Here is a 22,710-nt window from a genome sequence, read left to right as displayed (position 1 = left end):
TATCCGATTGGTTTTTTGAATAAAATGCTGGGAAAACCGGTTCCCTTCATGGAAAATTCTCTTTCCCCATGAAAAATTCCTCCATGGAAAGATCCTCCCTGGAAAAAGCATGTTCTCTAATACGCTGAGTCTGGTGTGATTTTCATTAAGATTCTATGACTTTCATGGAGTGTTTCTTCCTTTTTTCGAAAATAAGACAAATTTTTCCAAACTCTTAACTTTTGATTGGATGAAACTTTAAAATCAACATAAAAATTTCGATTCTTTTGATGTATCTCTGGGTATCAAAACTAGTTTTTTGCTCAATTCTGCTCAAATTAGGGCATTGGAATTTTTTTAAATATCTTGGCCTATCTCCACAACTTCTAATGCTTGAGTAATTATTAATCATGTATGAAAGCTAACCCTGACAAATAAACAATATAATTTAAAAAAAAAGTGGTAGAATTGGATTTGCTATTCAAAACGTTTCCTAAATATAATGTTCTTACCGTAAAAATTGCAGCCCCTCTCAATGACATAAAATTAAGCTATAGATTATATTCAAATTCTCTGAATTTCGAAGTTGCTATGTGAAAAGTTACTTGTAAGTCTTTTTCATCCTTGTGGATACTATATTTTGCTATAAATACAAATGATAACTCGACGAGACAGATGTTGACACCTTGCTTTGCCACAGGCGAGGTTGAACCCGCAAACCCCTGATCAACACGCACACTTTCATCTATCATACCATGACAAGTTATTAAATAATTTGATTTTTCCACAAAGCTATGTAAATACTTTGAATATAACTGTGTATAAAGCAAGAAAGCTATTATTTAAATTGCAAAAATACTTCTGGTGTTTCATCAAAAATTTTAATTTTCTTATTGATATTAGAGAAATGCCTCAAAATTTTAAATATAGTTTTATTTTCTGTTAGATTAAAATCCTTTTATAGCAAAGAAAGACATACTTATCCACAATGACTTGAATTTTTTTTACCAGGTGGCGTATCTCTTCTGAAATATCTCTTCTTACGAGATGTGTATATCTCTTTTCTTGTGCAAGAAGAGATATATCTCTTCTCTCGCTGCTGCTGTTTAAAACTTCGTCAAACTAAAAGCTCATTGAGTTTCAGTGTTGCTATTTGAAAATTTACTTTTAAGTCTTTGTTATCCTTCGTCCTTATGGACAAGTTTTACTTACTCCACTTCTCTTCAACTGAAATTAAATTTTTGTCCAAATCTTGCATAAACAGTCAAATTCTCTCAAAATTATTTAATCGTCAGTTGTAAGAATCTTTAGCTATCAAGATGGCAGATACAATAACCTGGAACGTGGAAAATTAGTAGCCTATAGTAGCCACACTAAAATAAAGATAAAGTAAACAAAGAATGCCGTATTAGACTTTACAGTCCCTATCGGTGGTACTGAACTTCATTTCTTGGCCTTTCAGCCAGGAAGTGCAGTGAGAACTGGGGGGCCATCCTTTGCTTTTTTACACCCTTCCTGTTTACCTTCCCCAGATTTCTCCAGGTACCCATTTAGAGCTGGATCGACTCTGGCTAAGCTTACAGAGCCACAGACCCCCGTCCCAAACTAAACAATTGTGGACACTGGGATTCGAACCCTTGCCCTCATACAAAGGATCCTGAATTCACACTAAAATAATAATTATAATTTATTTGTTCCCTCTATACGTGCATGGATTTGCACAGAGGAGTATAGGAAAAAAATGAAAAGAAAACTGAAAAATATAAAATCACATTCCTAACGAGAAGGACGACTGTAAGTAACTCATAATACTCATAATAACTCATAAATATATAAGAAATAGCTTATGATAGATCATTAGTGCATAACACTAAAAACATGAAACATAACGCGTAAACACTCATAATATATACCGCATAAATAGCTGTTTTGTTAAAGCTATGGCGACAAACTATTTTTCCATTAAACAAGACAATTAAGGGGAATACTTATTCTATTTTCTCTAGATCATTTAAGAAATTGAGTGTACTCTTGATCCATTTTAACAGTAATATCAAATATTCCGAATTTTCGTATAATATCCCAATTTAGAACCATAGTGGAATTCCAAGAAAATATTTACAAAACCGGAAAAGTACACGCGGATATACTTTTTATCATTTTTACTTAAAACCTTCAAAAATGGAACAGTTGAAGATGTGTGAGGTGCAAACATTGAATTACAAATTATAGTAAGTGTTTGTTTATCAAAACGACCTTTCACCCTGCCTAGCAGACCATAAATTTTCCCAATACAGACGATAACACCAACTCCCACGTAGCTTTAATTGACGGACCAAAAGGCTATCCCAGGTAATTAATGAAATCTTTATTAAAAATAATCAGTGATCCCGCCCTAATTGAATGATGCTGTAAATCCCTATTATTATTTGCCACTAGGAATTCTGTTTTAGTAGGTATTATTTAGTATATTGTTTTTCTGTTTATTTTTCTTGTTTTTGCCGAATATTTTTGTGTTCTCAGGAGAGTGCTCGTTTTTCAGAATTCTACTAAGAATTCTACTCGAAGTTTCACGAGCTGGCTTATTCGAATTTTTAATGGCACTTGGTATTAACCAAGTGCCATAAAGCAATCGCAAATTCTATCGGTCTGTCTGTCGGTCCTTCTTTTGCTACTTTAGGCACTTCCAGGTAAGCAAGGATGATGAAATTTGGCAGGCGTTTCAGGGACCAGATCAGGTTAAATTACAAATAGTCGTTTTCCCGATTTGACCATCTGGGGGGAGTGAAGGGCCAGTTAATTCGGAAAAAATAGAAAAAATGAAGTATTTTTAACTTACGAACGGTTGATCAGATCTTAATGAAATTTGATATTTTGAAGGATATCGTGTCTCAGAGTTGTTATTTTAAATCCCGGCCGGATCTGGTACCATTTGGGGGGAGTTGGGAGGGGGAAACCTAAAATCTTGGAAACTACATAGAGTGGAGGGATCGGGATGAAACTTGGTGGGAAAAATAAGCACAAGTTCTAGATACATGATTGACATAACCGGAACAGTCCGCTCTCTTTGGGGTAGTTGGGGGGTGGTGGTGTTAATTCTGAAAAATTAGAAAAAATGAGGTATTTTAACTTACGAACGGTTGATCGGATCTCAATGAAATTTGATATTTGGAAGGATATCGTGTCTCAAAGCTCTTAATTTAAATCCCGACCGGATCTGGTGACATTGGGGGGAGTTTGGGGGGGCCTAAAATCATGGAAAACGCTTAGATTGGAGTATCGGGATGAAACTTGGCGGGAAAAATAAGTAGAAGTCTTAGATGCGTGATTGACATAATTGGAACGGATCTGCTCTATTGGGGGGGGGGAAGGTTTAATTCTGAAAAATTAAAAAAGTGATGTATTTTTAACTTGCGAAGGAGTAATCGGACCTTCATGAAACTTCATATTTAGAAGAAACTCGTAACTCATATCTCTTATTTTAAATCTCAACTGGATCCAGCGTCATTTGAGGGGGCAGTTGGAGGGGGGACCGGAAATCTTACAAAATACCTTGCTAACCTTGCACTTGATGCCCATTTAATTGGACAATCTGTCTCGGCTTTTTCTACAATTGGCCATGACTTTGACCTTTTCAAGTACTGGGGGGGAGGGGGGTTATTCGGAAAAATGAGGTATTTGTAACTTGCCAAAGGGTGACTAGATCTTAATGAAATTTGATATTTTGAAGGATTTTGTGCTTTAAAGCTCTAATTTTAAATTCCGGTAAGATCCGTGGGGGGAATTGGAGGGGGAAACCGGAATTCTTGGAAAAGTGAAAATTCGGGTATTTTTATCTTACGAATAGGTGATCGGATCTTAATGAAACTTGATATATATATATATATATATATATATATATATATATATATATATATATATATATATATATATATATATATATATATATATATATATATATATATATATATACTGGTGGTGGTATATATTATATATATAATATATATATATTGGTGGGGGCGCTTTGCATACCACCCCCCCCCCCAAGCCCTCCGCGCGCGTAAGTCGTTACGCGCCATTGTAGTTGTGTCCCTGTGTCCCACCTGTGAATATGTATATATATATATATATATATATATATATATATATATATATATATATATATATATATATATATATATATATATATATATATATATATATATATATACATATATATATATATATATATATATATATATATATATATATATATATATATATATATATATATATATATATATATATATATATATATATTTTTAACTACGTAAAACATGCAAATATACAACATTCTTTGCTGTCCCGTTGTCTGTCCATATAAATAGATTGTCAGGTTTACCAACTCTTGAACATGCAACATAATAATTGTCCATGGGAAAACAATCCGTATTCAGATCTATACCGCATTTTTCTAACGATTGCCCTTGAGCTTTGTTGATGGTGATTGCTAATCGAACATTCCCTGTGTCCCCGTCGTCATTTATATATCCCCTGTGCCCCCGGCGTCCCCGTTGTAGTTGTGTCCCTGTGTCCTGGTCTTCATTTATATTCCCTGTGTCCCGGTCGTCATTTGTGTCCCGGTATCCCAGTCTGTAATCTCTCTTTGAGTGTCCCGGTCGTCATTTATATTCCCTCTGTCCTGGTGTCCCGGTCGTCATTTGTGTCCCGTTGTCCCGGTCTGTAATTTCTCTTTGAGTGTCCCGGTCCCTTCCCTGTATTTATATTCCCTGTGTCCCGGTCGTCATTTTTGTCCCGGTCTGTAGTGTCATCTTATAATGACGTCATATACAAAGCCTTATATACTTATAATGACGTCAAATGCAAACCCACAAACAAACAAACATGCATATATACAACTTATTTTTATATATATATAGATACAGTTTCTTCTTTAGTTTTTTTTCTTTTTTAGTTTTTTCTTTTTTTAGTTTCTTCTTTTTATTGATTTGTTTTCTTCAATTTGTCAATGTTCATTCTAACATTGACACTTGGAAAAATCTTTACGTGCCAAGCATGCTAAAGCTCCAACAATTTATATTAAACCTCAAAATTTGGGGTATCTGTTTTAAGGTTTTCGAATTACTTTAATCTATTGTCAAAATATATTGAAATATTTGTGCAATTCCCATTTTTTTTTTAGTTTTTCTTTTTTTTAGTTTTTTAGCTTTTTTTATTTCTTTTCTTTTTAGTTTTTATCTTTTTTATTTTTTTACGTTTTTTCTTTTTAGGTTTTTTCTTTTTTTAATTTTTTTTATTTTTTATTTTTTTTTACGTTTTTTCTTTTTGTTTTTTTATAGTTTTTTTACCTTTTTTCTTTTTTCGAATTACTTTAATCTATTGTCAAAATATTTCGAAATATTTATGCAATTCCCAGTTTTTACATTTTAGTTTGTTTTCTTTTATATATATATAGAAGATATAATCTGGCGTAACAGACAAAGTGTAACAGACATAACACACAGACAACTTATTTTTATATATATAGATAGAAGGATCTTATGTCTCAGATGTTCCATTTTCGACTCGAATTGGATCCGGGGCATAGGGGGTTGGAGGAGGGAAACAGAAATCTTGGAAACCGCTGAGAGTGGAGAGATCGGGATGAAACCTGATGGGAAGAACAAGCACAAGTTCTAGATACGTGATTGACATATTTAGAACGGATCCGTTCTCTTTGGAGGAGCTGGGGGTGTGTTAATTTGGAAAAATTATAAAAATTGAGGTATTTTTAACTTAAGAACGGGTGACCGGATCTTAATGAAATTTGATATTTAGAAGGAATTCATGTCTCAGAGCTCTTATTTCAAATCCCGACCAGATCTGTTGACAATTGGAGGGAGTTGGAGGGGGAAATCTTGGAAAATGCTTGAAGTGGAGGAATCGGGATGAAGCTTGGTGGCCAGAATAAACAAATGTCCTTGGTACGTGATTGACGTAACCGTACTGGTTTCGCTCTTTCTGTGGGAATTGGGGAGAGGGTTTCAGTGATTTGGCGAGTTTTGTGCTTCTTGACTTGCTAGGACGATGAAAATTGGTAGGCTTGTCAGGGAGCTGCACAAACTGACTTGAAGAAGTTTTTTCCAGATTCGACCATCCGGGGGGCTAAAGGGGGAAAATTAGAAAAAATGAGGCATTTATAACTTACGAATGGGTGATCGGATCTTAATGAATTTTGATATTTAGAAGGACATCGTGACTCAGAGCTCTTATTTTAAACCCTGGCCGGCATTAAGCCTCTGATATTCCTTTTAAATCAATCTATTGATTCTTAGAATTTTGTTGAGCTCTTGTTTTTTAATATTTTGTATTAACTGTGATAGTTTTCGTTCATTTAACTTCGCTCTTTTCTATCACCAGAAAACTTAGTTTTAAATTAACAAGAAATAAAAAGAGAAATAAAAAGAAGATATTCAGTCGTATAAGGTCAAGCAAGGGACAAATAAAGGTCATTCATTTTTTCTAGAATGTTTTGTAGCTTTTCTTTATTGAAGTTATTACTTCTAAGTTACCAAATACTTCAAAATATTTTCGAAGTGAGCGTACTTACCATTCGAGGGTTCTCTGGTTCAACCCTGCTCAGCGCAAGGCAATACCCTTTCCTGTTTAAAAATCATCTTGTGGAACATTTTTTTAAAGATATTAATTAAACGTCCACGATACCTACAGCAAGAACCATCAGTAAAATTTTCTAGTACTCAGTGACTCTTAACATACTGGATTAAATTTGCAATAATTTTGTACTTATTCTGAATTTGGCAGTAATCAATTTTGCCGAATCTTGGAGGGAAAAATACGAATAAGAATTCTTAATTTCTTTTTTTGAAATTCTGTAATTTCTCTATTGGTGGGATGATATTGTTTCTTCTTCTTTTTCTTGATATATTCGGAATTTTTGGTCTCAATAAACTTGTTTATTAGCTTTTTGTGGCTTACCTTTTCGTATACTTAGCTTGAGCAAAATATGTAAAAAGGCAATGATTGCTTATCTTAAATTTTATTTTCTGTCGGTGTAATTTGGTTGGTGTGCATGGTCCTAAGCGTAGAACTTGGTTGGGGGCTATATTCAAGGGAGTATTGCTCTCAAATACTATATGCATGCTCGAGAGAGTTTTTGTTAAGTTATTTATAATGCCAAACGAGGTAACAATTTAGGTAACAATTCAAATAACTTCTGCTATTATCTTGCTTGGACAGAACTATACCAGGAATGTGGGTCGGGTTGAAAGTTTTGGGTTTAATGTTGCCTAGCTCTCTGTGTTCACGTATCTATCATGGGTAACGCCTTTTCTTTTTAAGATATCCTAAATTTTGAACTTTATAATCCTTGGAATTGTATTTTTGCATTATGGAAATTTATGTTTCTACTAATTTTTATGATTTTTAGCTGTTTTCTTCGGGGTTTTATAAAGCGTTAACCAAGAAGACCCAAAATATGACATACACCAGAATATTTTTGGTAATTGAGTGGCGTTTAACCATTTCTTATGAGAGTGGCGTCTGACTATTTCTTATGAGATTCTGAGAAAATGTACGCCTCTTCTGCTTTATTAGATTAATTTTAGCCATTAGCGTGTGACATTTTTTTAAATTGTCATTATTGACCAATTAGGTCGCTGATTGCTGAATTTTCTTTTGTTGCTATAGGGAGTAATGGTACTTTTCTTATTCGGGACTCGAAGCACGGTGGCCCATCTAACCCTTTTACTCTAAGTTTGCTCTACGAGTCAAGGGTTTTTCACATCTTTGTAAGAAGAAGACAGGATCAGACTTTTGCCCTGGGCTCTGAAAAAGAACATGAAATGGTTAGTATCTTTGGATGTTGCTTTTGGCCTATTTACTACGATTCCCAAGTTCGTGTTTCGAATTGATACCTTCTGCTCTCATAATATTGTTACAATAAACGACTATCTAAACACAAGTATACCAGCTATTTGTCGTTCAAAATGTACGTACCTCCTCCCACCTCTCTTTCTCTCTCTTTGTCATTTTCTCTGTCTTTCTCCTTTTATCTATTCTCAACTAAATGATAATTGAGTAGAAGTGTCGTTCTTTCTTATGCCTCGGTACTAATATTTTACTAATAATTTTACTAATATACTATAATTTTAAATATTAATTTAGTTTTAATAATTTTAAAACTAATAATTTTACTAATATTTGTTACGATAATATACGGATTAATTTCATACAGAAATTCGAAGTACCGATAATTTTTTACACTATCAATATATTTACGTACGTTTTATAAAAAAAAAATTTAGCTCAAATATAGATAAATTATTTATCGGCCTTATAGGTTACACTTTTTTAGATTAAAAGACACTTCTATGGTGCCTTAAAGAGGCACCAATAGGCTGTAAGTTAGATGCCCCGAATAGTTAGATTTCCGAATAGGTATCTATTCCTACAGACCCTTACAAAGCCTCTTCTGATATTCAGTTTCTGCTACAACAATGCATTGATCTTATACGCTCTTTTCAAAGTTGTTTTCGTGCTTAGCCTTGCAGAGCTACCTATCCGCAAAAAAAAATGCACAGACGGAAAACATTTTGCAATGGTTTCATGCATTCAGTTTTCTCTAACGAAATTCACAATGAAACGGGAAACATTCGCAGTAAGGCAAGCATCTTGTTTTTGCCCATGATTGATCTACCGTCTAGTAACGAATCCTGCCTTTACTCAACCTTACGCTTTGTTGCTTGACAAGGGAGAACATACCGATTCGCGCCAGATCTCATTTGATCAGCTACTCTGTGGAAGTGAATGAAGATCCTGAAGTTCGACACTACGAATGAGCTGAGTAGCATTGTTCTGGCGGTATTCATTTGGAGATGAGTTTCGTCAGAAGCATAGGACACCTCATGCAAGGTTCTGGTCTGAAACAGCCTATTCTGATATAGGCTGTAAGTTAGAAACGTGTAACTATCTGTCGTACTCAACACACAGATTTCTTACGACCCTTCTCTTATCAGAATGTTTGTGGAACATGGGTAAAAGGTTACTTCGTCCGTGGTTAGAGTGGGAGGATGTCTAAAGAAAGATTTAAGGGAAATGGGAACTACCTGGGTGGGTGTAACGAGGGAGTTTTTGAACAGATTGGGATGGAGGAGGAGTGTGCGCAGCTGTTGGCCTAATGTGGCTTGGTGGTGCGGTGAGTTGTTAATAGTACTAGTGGTAGTTTGAAACTAGTCAATACGCTCAAAGTATTTTAGAGAGTGTAGAATAAAAGTCTTTGAAGACTCAGGTCTTCATTGAGAAAAGTATTTGGTCCTTCCTTCCTCCTTTGATCCTGGATCTGCCCACATGTAATCTTATATAGCTAGTAATTTTATATAGTAATTATTATATAGTAATAAAGTTTTATATAGTAATATAGCAATATTATTATATAGTAATATTGTTATTAATTGTTATATAGTAATAGATTTTATATAGTAATAAATTAATTTTATATAGTTAAGACATATAGTATATGAGAAAGTCCTGATTTTCGGCTAATAATTGCCTTTAAGAAATATTGGTTAATTCAATTTTTATACATAATAAAATAAAGGTTCAGGAGGTTGGGGTACCTTTTACGGTTATATTTTGATAGTCTAGCTAGGAACGTATAACTATATGTCTGGTTCAGCACTGAGGGACTTCCCCTTCATGGCCTGTGTTACGGCCCTTTCCTGTTAAAACGTTGATTAAATATTAGTAAAATACTTCTTTGTTTGAAGTTAGTCAAAACGTTCGAAATATTTTGGTGAACAGGGTCTAATAATGAACCTTTATGAAGATTGGGGTCTTACTAGGGGGAAAACCTGAACTACCTTCTCCCTCCCATAACCCCGCTTATAATAGCTAAACAGCTAAGAAAAATAATTGATTCGGAACTATTGGCTTTCATTGAGTAATTGGTTGTAGCAAAATATAGGTCAATTCTACTGTCTATGCATAATGCAATAAGGGTTCAAAGTGTTGGAGCTCGTTTAAAGGATGATATCTTAACAGAAACGTCGTTTTTGGCTACCATGCTAGGGCGAAACAAGAAGCAGAACATCCTCAAGTGGTGTAAGTATTGATTATAAGGCAAGATTTTATAGAGGGTGAAGCATAGAATACAGAGAGCCATTTAGGGGGGTCAGGGGTGGGCAAATGCCTACCCCAGATTTTCCAGGGGGCCCAAGCTTCCACCACAAAGGGCCCTTTGCCGGCCATAATAATCCATTATGTCCAACATAATCCATTCTGTCCAATTGATTTGAAATTACTGCACGCCTATTAACCAAAGAGCGTAATTACTTGACGACCCTTGGGGTAATTACGCTATTTGCTATTAGTTATTGTAAACTTTGAAAGTAGGTAAGATACATAATAAAATTCTCAAGTTCTGTCAAATGCCCATTTCCTAGATGATTACGCGACACGAAGTGAGTCGGGGGGGGGGGGGGCAAGATGGAGTTTATGCCCACCCCAAGATTTGGTCCAAATGGCGCCTCTGATAGAATAGAAAGTAAAACAGTTCAAAATAGGGATGATACCTTTTTATTGACAGTGAATAGGTATAAAATTATTTAACTGGATATTTCGAACACATATACAGTGTTCATCATCAGCAGTAAAACTCAGCTTTACTGCTGATACTCAGTAAACTCAGTTTTACTGCTGATGATGAACACTGTATATGTGTTCGAAATATCCAGTTAAATAATTTTATATCTATTCACTGTCAATAAAAAGGTATCATCCCTATTTTGAACTGTTTTACTTTCGTCATGGAAAGGCAGTGTGGTCCTCGAAGTTATCTACATAGAATAGAACGGGTGGAGAAGGAGTGTGTGCAGTTGGGTTGGTTTCGGTTTGCAATGAGTTGTTAGTAGTAGCAGTAGTATTAATAGCGGTAAGAAAAATTCTCCCTTCTGCCTTGCATAAGAATTTTAATTTTATTTTAGAAATTCCCAACAATTGATTTGCTGGTGCTATTTTATCAAAAAGAAGCATTGCAGCTCTACTGTGAGGGGAAGCCAGCTGGATCGACGCCGCTGACCACGTGGCCATCGAGTGTTGAACATGTTTGAATGTATTTAAAACATTGAGTAGTTTTATATATTCCCGGTTGTAAGTTTGAATCTCTTGCCAAAGTTTGTTTTTAGTGATTAACTGTTGAGTTTGCTGCGTTTTGATTGCTGATAATCATTGTCATATCTTGATAAAGTTGTCGGTGATGGCATTTTTTTATTGGAGCTTTCTTTTGTTTTACAATTTTAACTTTTACTTTTTCTTACCTTTAATAAAATTGTTATCCAAGCGCTTGGTTTTCATGAAAATGTATAGGATTTCCGTCATTTGTAAAGCTTTAAATTGAGAATTCACTTTTGACAGGTCGCCATAAAAAGAAATATCCAACATTTTATTTAAAAGGAATTGCCCTCCTCAAAAACAAAATTCTAAGCCCCCCTCACCATAAAAAGAAACTTTCCCTGAAGATTACAACTTGATCAGCCATGCGACAAAATAGTATATACATATTAATTTTTGCTTAAAACTTGCCACATTTCAATGAAACCTACTGACTATGCAATCTCTTTAACAAGATATACTTGCTTGACTTAGGTCGCCTGCGATTCCAGGCGACTTGTCGGTCATGTGTCAGTCCTAATTCCTGGTCCTATTAGATTTAGGTTGCCTTTTCACCTGCAAGTCCAGGTGACTTGTGTCAATCCTAAATCCTGTTCGATTGCCTATGATTCCAATATCGGCTTTTGAGGCAGGCAAAGCCACAAAGTATGAAATTTTAAGGTTGCCCATTCGCTTCGCGAGTTCAGGCGACTTGTTGGCCATAACTTTTCAGCGTAAAATCTATGTCACACCCCACTCTGACTCCAGTGGATTTTTACCAATAGTCAAAACTCAAAGTGTTTGAAAAAATCTCAGTCGCCCGCTTGCCCACAAGCTTAGTGGGTATTGGCAGTCATGGGTCAACCTAAGAATCTTGGTTACCCTGCCGTGATTCTGCTGGGCTTTCCCAATAGGAAACATGTTAAGTGTTGAAAATATATCAGCCCCCTATTTGGCGTCAAACTCCAGTGGACATTGTCCGTCATGGGTAACTCAAAAATCTCGGTCACTCCTATTGCAATTCCAGTGGGCTTTCCGAGTAGGCAAAGCTCATATAATATAAACAATCTCAGTTGCCCACTTGCATGCACTTTCTGTGGATATAGTTGGTCATAAATGTTTGAATCATATTTGGTCTCCAATTGCCTTCAAATGTCTCATAAAACTAGTCTGTCCTGGTTTTATTCCACATAGCCATGGCTCTCATGTCTTTCATCATTTCCACTAAGTTGATAATTCTAACACTCACAGACCTGATCTGTTTTGACTTTACTTTAATTAGACATAGCTCACAAGTCTTTCATCACTTCCACCCAGTTGATAATCCAAAAATTAACAGCATAAAAACAAATTAAAACATTCGGATACAAATAGCGAAAAAACGTATAATCTCTTGTAAGCATCTAAAAACCACCTGTCTCTGCATTCAAAAGTACTATAAGTTTTTATCCGTTGTATGGCATCATTTAACTTGGATTAGCGACTGGCTGGGTGTTACGGATACTTACCAATTATATAAATTAAAATAACTTGTAATCTGAATTATGTGAGTTTTGATTGTATCTCAGATAACCCATTAATCCAATGCAAGAATCTAGAATGGGAAGTAAAGATCTATTTAATAGATCGATTAAATCTTATTAAATCAATAGTTGAATGTAAATTTAGTAGTAAAATTTAAAATAAATAATTTTGACTTTCGTATTCAAATTTAAATTGGTAATTATGTTAATAGTCGAAAAGCCCAGTGAATACTTAAATTTAAGCTAGTAGTTAAATTTAAAAATTAGCAAATTAAATTACAGGCATTTGAATTCCAGTTTTTACTCCAAATCTAGAATTTGACAGCTTTCCAACGGCCAAATAGCCTATTCAGTTAAAATCACCTTACTTACACCCACAAAATTTCTTATATAAGGTAAATTTAAATCACCGAGACGGCTCTTGTTTTTTCTCGGATGATAATTTGGTTATTGTGCATTTTCTTATATTTCACAAGAAACAGCATTGTCAGCTACTGAAAGACGCTTTGAATCACAGGGACAACTTTTCTATGAATTGTTTAGCACACATGGATATAAGTTTGGACTTGTCTAGCTTTTGTCCATAGACAGGGATAAAAATCACTATAAAATATGTGATCTATCAAGAGTCATTGAAAAAGATTGTCAATGAAAAAGCCATTAAATAATTTTTTCTTTTTTCTTCTAGACGTAGTTAAAGCCTGTTTTCAGATTTTACTGACCTGAGCATAGATTTAAACAAAATGGTCTGTTTTAACATTTTGTTTATTCAACACTTTATTCTGAAGAGATTGCGCTAATCCTCAATCCTGTGTAGTAAAAAAAAAAGGGTAAAGGATGCGGCATTAGACTTTACAGTCCGTACCGGCGGTGCTGATCTCCGTTTCTTGGTCCTTCAGCCAGGAAGTGCAATGGGGGGTTGGGGGCCAGCCATCCTGTGCTTTCGCACACCCTTCCTGTTATCCTGTGTAGTGCAGTCCTGTAATTCTCAATCCTGTTGGTAGTTCAGTTTTTAACAAGGTACGTTTTTGAGTGCTATTGAAGATACTCCTTTTTTATATTCGTTTTGTATTTTTACTTTTGAATCCATTTTTCTCATTTTTCCTTTTTTTATAAATCTTCTAACTTCAATTAAACATTTCTTTAATACTGTTATATCAAACGGAACGAATTTTTGAAGCATTTTTATTTTGGTAAGTAAATATATGCCAAATATAACATAGAAGTAAATTAAGTTCGTGAAATTCCATGATAATCTAGGAGCCAAGACATTTCTGCTGCCTGAAATATCTTCCCTTTGCTTAAGTGCTTTTTCAAACTTGTGGACCAATTCTTGAAAAGATGGGGGTTTTGAGCTATGGCCTCTTTACCACTAAATGGCTTCCGAGGTTTATAATGTCTTAAAAACGCAACGTTCGTTTACGTTTCTCATAGTGATCAGTGGCAGCTAAGGTATCTAGAGGACGTGGTCTGATTCGGTGTCTGAGAATTCAGTTACCTCGTTCTGCCCTTTTAACTCTTTATCATTCTATTTTCATGCCTTATGTATTTTTGGTTGTGTGATATGGACTAGTGGATTTATACAAGTTTTAGTGTTCATGTTTTACAAAATAAAGTTATTAGACTATTAGGAAATTATGTCCATGGTGAAAATGATACAGTTAATTGTTATAGGAAACTCATTATTCTTAATGTTAGCCAACTTCATGATTATCAACTTGCTATTTTTGTATTTCAGAGTATTTATGGTTTGTCCCCTGAAAGTTTTCGTCAAATGTTTACAAGGCATTCTTTATACCATAGTTATGAGATTAGAGATATGGATGATTTGGTGTACGAGTGTCGTAGCTCTCAGAGGGCAAGTTTTAGTCCCAGGTTTGCTGGACCAGTAGCATGGAATTCTTTACCAACCAGTATAAGGTTATCAGAAAATGTTAGCCAGTTGAAGAGAAAGAACCACCTTCTGGGTGGATATTAAGTAAATAATCTAAATGGGATGGCTTATTGTCTTGTTTTTTAAGTAGGATTTTTTTTTCTTCTCTCTCTCTCTCTCTCTCTCTCTCTCTCTCTTCTTTATTTTCCTTTTGTTTTCTTTTCCCAATTTTTGTCTCATTACATTTCATTTTTTTTTGTTAATGTTTTCGGTATACTTGTTCATTGAATATTTGTCAGCTGCTACTAACAAGTCTTTGACTTTCTAAAGTGGCTGATGTGGTTCTTTTGTATATTGATGATATGTATTAAAAGTGTCTCTCTCTCTGAAAAAATTCGAAAAAATAAATGACAATACCCATGTTGAAAGCCAGCTATTGCAGTCCATGTAAAATTAAGCTAAGGCGTGGTAGTAACAAAAAATCAAAGCTTTGTTTAAAAACTGCTATATATTTCCATAAAAAAAGTAATAAGTTGAAATAAACTTTTAAATGGCCGACTTGAGCTCCCGACGTAAGATCTTTCCTGTGGCAGATTTTGGGATAGTGCCAAGGAATACGACGCCACCATGTAGATGCTTATAAGGAGCCGCTCTTTCCGCCACAAAATTACTCAATGATTTCTCCGACACATTTGAACCTAAGCAAAAAGTAGGAGATTAGTAAATATTACAAAGAGGAAGTTTCGGACAGTAATTCATAGTAATTCAAGCAGCTTTGGACACAGTATCATCAATCCCTTATAGATATTAGTTTAAAAAAAAATCTGGGAAAGGAAGTTTTTTAAAGAAAAGTAAAGGCTAAACAGTTCGTGGTAACGAACTGTAAGGTGCGACCCGGTTCAATAGTAACCGAAACTCCAAAAACCAAATATACCAATAGATACATCAAAAGAATTGTATTCTTATGCTGATTTCAAATATATAAATTTCATTAAGTTTAGTCTTACGAATCACAAGTTACGAGCCTGAGAGAATTATCCTTATTTTCGAAAAAAAGGGGGAAACCCCCTCTAAAAGTAATAGGATCTCGATGAAAATCACTGCATATGATTCAGCGTATCATACTAGGGTTCTCAATATCAGAGAACCCTATTATAGAAGTTTCAAGCTCCTATCTGCAAAAATGTGGATTTTTGTATGTTTTGCCAGAAGATGGATTACGGATGCGTGTATATTTGTTGTTGTTTTTTCCCCTGGGGGTGACTGTATCGACCCTGGGGGTGATTGTGTTTCTAAGATATCGCAGGATGGCTAATTCGAACGGGAATTAAAAGTTTTAGTACCCTTTTTAAGTGACCAAAAAAAATTGGAGAGCAACTTGAGATAGCCATTTTATTCAGTACAGTCGAATGATCTAATAAACATGTCTTTGAGGATGACTTAATGCCCCAAGGGCTGCAAGCTATGAGCTTTACCCTATGTTGACATAAAGTGCTGCTTATTCGGAAGTATTCCGGGGGATTTTTTTCCCGGTTGGGGGGGGGGGGGTCAAGGCATGGGGTTACGTGGGAGGATCTTTCCATGGAGAAATTTTCCCTTTTGGAAGAGAGTTTTCTATGAAGGGGGCGCTGGATTTTCCAACAATATTTCAAAACGATCATAAATTAAGTAAAAAAAAACAAGTCTTTCCAACTGAAAGAGAGGAGTAAATGTAAAACTTAAAACGAACGAAAATTATTACGTATATGAGGGGGTTTTGTCCCCTAGTCAATACCTCGCTCTTTACGCCAAAGTTTCTTTAGTACTTTCAAAAGCGCTGTGAGCTGTTTATTCTAATTAAACGAACATTCTAAAAGAATTGGAATGAATTTCGAACTATAGCTTAAAGAGCGAGGAATTGACTAGGGGGTGAGCTCCCCTGATAAACATGATAATTTCTGTTCGTTTTAAGTTTTAATGTTGCTCCTTACTTTCAGTTGAAACAAAACTTGTTATTTTTATTTAATTAAACTTAAGATCAGAAGAAATAGTAACATAAAATAAATGAAGTATAAATGAAACCCAGAACGAACTGTAATTAAATAAACAATCATCACAAACAAACATGCAATAGGTTCTAATATAAATGAATAAATAAAACCTCAAACTAGTGAACCTTAAATTGAAATATCATCAAGTTCAAGTTCCATTTATCAGCTCAAGCTTTTATTTCACTGTAGTTTTATTTTCATTTTCAATTCTGTAAAAACTGGAAAAGACAATTCAATAAAATTAAACTAAATATTGGATGTATAATGCTGTATAATTTAATGGATAATTTGACGTATAATTGCTGAAAGCTCATCAGTTCACACTTAATTTTACTATAAGTTTGGTGTTTATTTTCAATGTTGTAATAAGTACAACATCGAATATCTATGTATATAAATTTGGAATATAACTCGTTTTCAGTAAAGCGCCAATGACGCAGTAGGTTTTGGGCTTTTACAGTGAGAGAAGGAGGTAAAATCCAAACTCTTGTTTCTAGTGATTTTTGTTCGTTTCAAGCTTGATTTGCATATTCAATTCAAGTTTCACTCGTTTTGAGATTTATTTACTCATTTATAATAGTACCTATTGTAAGTTTGTTTGTTATGATTTATTCATTTAATTTCTGGTCGTTTTAGGTTTTGTTTATACTTCATTAGCAAAATATTTTTCTTTGTTTTAAGCTTGATCTGCATATTCAATTTAAACTTTACTCGTTTAAAGATTTATTTATTCATTTATATTAGTACCCGTTGTGTGTTGTTTGCTATGATTGTCTGTTAAATTTCTGTTCGTTTTGGGTTTCATTTATTATTTAATAGTAATTTATGGTCATTTTGAGTTTGAGTTATTGTAGGTTTCTATTTCTTGTGATCTTAACTTTAATGGCTGTTACTTTTCTTTAAAAAACTGATTTTTCCGAAAGTCTTTTTAATTAGTTTTTGTTTGTTTTTGACTACCAAATTTTCAAGTTTTTCAAATTCTCTATTCAAAATAATTTTTTTATTCCAAAATAAAATAACAATCTTGGCAAAAACTATTAAAATTCAACCGAATATTCGATATATAATGATATCAATTGCTGAAAGCTCACTAGCTCAAAATTTTGTTTCTCTCAGGGCTGGATTTTCTTTGACACTTCTAGGCTCAAGCTTTGTTTTTAGTATATTTTAAGGATTTTAAAGGTCTTCTGATTGCCTCTATTTTACCTTAATAACCAAAAATGTTTTGCCCTGTTTGGTAATGTGTTATACCTTTTATTTCTTTTCTTTTTGCACATTATTATCTTGTCTCTTGCTTTGGCAATGCTAAATATTTCCTGTCTGCCTATTTAAATGTTAAATCAAACTTCGATTCAGAGCTCTTCTAGCTTATGATAGCTTATTCACAGTGGCTAAGGAGTACTGGGCGAAGGAAGTCAACTTTAAGATATGGATAAAATGGATAATAATTTAACTTAATTGTTTTTAAAATACATTAAAGATCTATAACTCGGAGCAGTTCTGGATAGTTGGGTGATATGTTGCCAACCAACCTTTTAAAAGGTCTTCCCTGAATTTGACGCCCTTCAAAAGTCCTTTTCGAGCCATATTTTGGGTAGTTGAATAGTCTATTCTCTTGACGTACCGAACCAACGTAGTCTGGGATCTGGTGATTTTAGTCACATTAGCAATTTAACAGTGAGATACCTTTGATTTTGAATAAATTTAAAAGCAAGCCCCCATGAACATATTTGCAGATCAAATGGTTCTGTAATATCAGAATGAAACCCCTGAATTTATGAAGAAATTAAAAAGCAAGCCCCCGTGAGTGTAAATGCAGGTCAAATGTTTCTGTAATATCACAGTGAGACCCCAATGATTATATAGAAATTAAATGAAGTCCCCATGAGCATATTTCCAGGTCAAATGGTTCTCTGATATCACAGTGAAACCCCTTTGATTGTGAACAAATCAAAAAGCAAGCCCCCACGAGCAAATTTGCAGGTCAAATGGTTCTGTAATATCACACTGAGACCCATGTGATTGTGAAGAAATTAAAAAGCAAGTCTTCATGAGGATATTTGCAGGTCAAATGGTCCTAATTAGCCAAGTTATAGTTTATATTTCGTGCGAAAACAATTATTCAAAACTTAAAAGGAACAAGATAAGATCTTTATTCATGCTCTGACGAATATACATAAAAAGATGTACTTGGCGAAAAACTTCATTCACGAAATCTGCTGAACCAATCAGGATACATACTGATGACTTTCTAGATAGTAGAACTTTAAAGTTAATCCACCCTAGACCTGTCGGAAAGCGAGTTCCACAAGGAGCTGAGCTTGCTGATAGAATTCAGACATGTATAACTGGAAAATAATTGTTGATGTTACTGCAAGAGACTTCAGTTTAATATAATTGACTTCCAAATTTTTTCTGCCATTTCGAAATTACCCCTATTAGCCTCAAAATCAACTATCCTATATTTCCAGAAGATATGAAAGGTAGAACTAATGCGAATCGCTTAGGAAACTATCCAGTTCCTGCTTCTAATGCAACCAAAAACCTTGGATTGATTCCAGACAGTAGCCTAGACTTCCTTTAAACCACTTATCTACCATGTCATAGAAACATGCTTAAAAACAAGAATTATACAATAATTATATGGTTACACATGGAAGCAGCTTAAACTCTATACCCAATACATAAGACCAATAACTGAGTATATATTGATCATCAATGGAACTTGCTTAAAACAGCTTTTTAACAGACTGGAAACCAAACAAAATACGCGAATCCGCTTTACAGCATGATGTATGAAAACAGCAAAGATTCAGACTCGCTTTCAGGAAGCAGAAGTTCCTCCAATAGAAAATACGTATAAACTTCTATTGGATACTTGACAAATGTAGAAACAGCCCCTACCAGTCCTTTCCAGAAATCAGTGCTAGCCAACTAGGGCCCAAAAAAGTCCGGGCACAAAACCCATCATGCTACCGTATATTACACCTCAATAGCAAACCTCCCTCATTGACAACCATAACCCCAGAGATTAAGCTGGAACTCCTGTTAGAAAGAAACGAACAAATTGACCCTTCAACAGACATTTGACATTTTAAAGACATTCTATAAAATAATTTCAAAGGATGGAACATCCTATTTGTCGGTAGGTCTTAATGATGAGGGGTGTATAAGAGAATGCTTCTTTTAAGAACGGGGTCTTTGAGCTATCGAAAAACACAAGGCAGGGACCAGTGAACTATTTGCTGAAATAGCTGCAATCTATCTGGGAGTCTCCAATTAAGCTGAATGAGACAAAACTCATAATAATATTCTCTGACTCTAATTGTGCCCTGTGTATATTCAAAAATTGAAATTTTGAATTACTAAATGCAAGACTGTTGTGCTATTAAATTTTACTACATTCCTAGTCATCTAAGCATAGGGAGGGCTCAGAAAGAAGATGGAATAGAAAAAAACAGACCAAGTGCCAAATAGAAGCAGTAAAGGGAGGGGGTAGATTTTGAAAAATACCCTTTTTAACTATAACTTCTAAGTACGATATTTCTTTACTGAGAAGTTAGTCGACAAGCAAGAAGGACATCACTAGGAAGGCATCTAGTGATAAACCACCCCAAGAAGAATGCAAACCGCATAGTTGCTGAGCACATCAATTGTCATTTAGTTACTACCACAGATTGGAACTCCTTCAACCCAATCAAAAAGAAACAGGGACAAGTGTATTTCAATGGAAAATTTTTAAAACTCATTTTTTTTAAATGCATAAGGCCGTTAAATTTTTATTTTGTCTCTTTGTAGTTCTTTCTCTGAATTGTCAAAATTTTTAACGGAGTGAAAGACAGTAATGAAAAACTTATCGTTCACAACGATTACCTGGCTTTAAAACAACATAAGCTCGTGGTGCTTCTCCGGTCCTTTCATCTGGTACACCGATTACTGCAACATCCATGACTTGTGGGTGTGATCTTAATAGATCTTCAAGCTCACTTGGGGCCACCTGAAGTCCTTTCACCTGAAAAGTAAATATCCAATGAATTTTATTCTAGACCAGGGATAAGTCATCTGGCCAAGAGCTTCAGAGATTTGCCCTAAGTAAAGATCTGACGAGCGTCTTTATCTAGTCCACAGGGCATAGACAAGAGACTTTAATGAAATAGGAGGATCTGAGGATTTCCAGGGTAGGTTGGGATACGAAGCACAAAAAAATGCTTTTGAGGCACAATGTTTTCTGGGATCAATTGATTTTAATAGAAATGTTTTTTACCCTACAAAGGTACTTGTTTCTGAGACTTAAGTGTATATTGAACAGTTGTGACTATTCGTAATAGATTTGTAATATGTTATTTGATTAGAAAAATTTTGAAAGTAATCTAAATATCTTAGAAAGAACAGAAAACTTGAACTAATGGCAACAAAATCACCAGCCTATCAAGTTCGCTACTATGTTGTGATACCTTGCTTGAGAGGTTGAATAAAGCAGCTGTCACGCTTAAACATCGAATTTAACAGTTTCACACTTCTCAGATAGTTGCCGAAATCGTTTTTATACTGTTCTAAAAAGGAGGATCAGCATGAAAAGGTGGATCAAGAGAATTAAGTGTAATTGAATATGTATCCCCCTTTGAGAGCAGCTTAGCAAATGGTCTAGGCAATTATCCCAGAAATGTCGAGGTACACGGTCACTGCTACTGAATATCAGAGACAAAGTTCTGATCAAAGCCAGCACAATGAAGATTACTTCTCTACCCTAAATTTCTTAAAGCTTCTGCTTGATCCTGTTCCAAACAAGCTTCTGCTTTATCCTTAGATTTTCAAAAAGGAACACTTCTATGATGTTTTTCCAACCCTGTTTATCAGTATTCTTAATCCTGATCTTCGAGTCTCTTGTAATCCTGCTTTTCTCAGCCTTTCCTTCTATGTTGCTTGTTCAGTCTATTCTGGAGATATTCGGTTGTTTCTCTGAGGATAGGCCACTGAATCAAAATACACCACAGCTCTCAAATACGTTTTCTAGAGTGAGCGAAAATACCTCTTAAGTCTACCTTTTTGCTTTTATTTCTCCCAAATCGCCAAATTTAGCTATGTAGCAATTCAAATAAGTGTAACTCATCTTCCAGTAACTGTCCAGCAACTGACATCCTTTTCAGTCTCTCAGCGTGAGGCAGAGTATTTTGTGGTACTGTCGAAATCAGATGGACTGAAGCCTGGGATGGCTGTTAAAATCATGCCCAGAGGCTCAATTGTCCAGAGCTTTGAAGTGCCGACCGTAGTAAAATAAAAAAGTCCCTTGAGGAGCATTCTTAGGTTGGAGAAAGAGGTTCTCTTACGTGTACTGGTTCTGAGGATCAAGTGCCACAATGTCGCTGACGGCTGCCGATTAGTTGGTGACTCTAGCCTCTCATTTGAGGGACTAATGTTGCCTGTCCAACCCAAGCTGAAGCTAGCGGGTGGAGTTATCTGTTGGAAAGAAAAAACGGTGGTCAACTTGACATTATCAAGGAACGATCTTCTACAGAGGGGCAAAATTATATGCAAACCTTATCTTAAAATATCGCGCCTGGGGGGATACTAATAGTCCAGTGGGCACTGGTTGAATGAAAATCCTTTTATCTATTGTGTGGAGGCAGTAGGCCCTTATAGCCTGAGTCTCGACCCGGTTTTGTGCTTCCACCCATAGTAATAAGAGTAATAATAACCAATATTTATAAAACCTCGGGTAACATAACCTAAAACTCTTGCCATTCCTAATTTGGGCTTTGGACCTAGTCAACTTTGTTTTCACGGGCGATCATGCAAGTTTTTTAACTTCAAGAGTATTCCTGAGTAATGTTACAATCATCTACACGATTTTAGGTGGATATCAACCCACCACTCTGACATAAGTCTCAATTTGTAACAGATGACATTAAAAAAAGGTGCAAATTTTTCGATAATTGAAATTAGTCTAATTTGGGTTAACGTATTTTAGAATAGCTCATAATTTCTATGGTCACGAGATTCTCTTGCCTAACTTTGTCATGATGTTAATGATATTGAATTAAAACAATTCCATGCATAAAGCTAAATTTCATTTTGTCTTATCGATATAAATTCCCATGAATCGACAGATCCGTGTCGATATACGGATTATTATGTGTCTATAGCTCTCTTTTCATTTGCC

At 34.9% G+C, this 22,710-nt stretch overlaps 2 protein-coding genes across 3 annotated transcripts in view; one reads left to right on the top strand and one right to left on the bottom strand.

Moving 5' to 3' along the window:
- Positions 1-11,314, top strand: part of LOC136029923 (uncharacterized) — a 119,957-nt gene extending 108,643 nt beyond the window's left edge. For both annotated transcript variants that reach the window (XM_065708450.1, XM_065708451.1), the window contains exons 10-11: positions 7,666-7,823; positions 10,959-11,314. In XM_065708450.1, coding sequence (XP_065564522.1) covers positions 7,666-7,823; positions 10,959-11,084 — 284 coding nt within the window. In that variant the 3' untranslated portion in view covers positions 11,085-11,314. The remainder of the gene's footprint in view (positions 1-7,665; positions 7,824-10,958) is intronic.
- A 3,695-nt stretch (positions 11,315-15,009) lies between these two features.
- The window catches only part of LOC136029917 (uncharacterized), a 71,399-nt gene continuing 63,698 nt past the window's right edge, over positions 15,010-22,710 (bottom strand). Inside the window, exons 9-10 of the mRNA XM_065708443.1 lie at positions 20,424-20,562; positions 15,010-15,218 (exon numbers count right to left, since the gene is read on the bottom strand). Of these exons, the coding sequence (XP_065564515.1) occupies positions 15,067-15,218; positions 20,424-20,562 (291 nt within the window). The 3' untranslated portion in view covers positions 15,010-15,066. The remainder of the gene's footprint in view (positions 15,219-20,423; positions 20,563-22,710) is intronic.

This window comes from Artemia franciscana, chromosome 8 (genome assembly GCF_032884065.1).
Source record: "Artemia franciscana chromosome 8, ASM3288406v1, whole genome shotgun sequence".
NCBI classification, from domain to species: domain Eukaryota; kingdom Metazoa; phylum Arthropoda; class Branchiopoda; order Anostraca; family Artemiidae; genus Artemia; species Artemia franciscana.
This window is presented reverse-complemented; position numbering and strand designations above follow the sequence as displayed.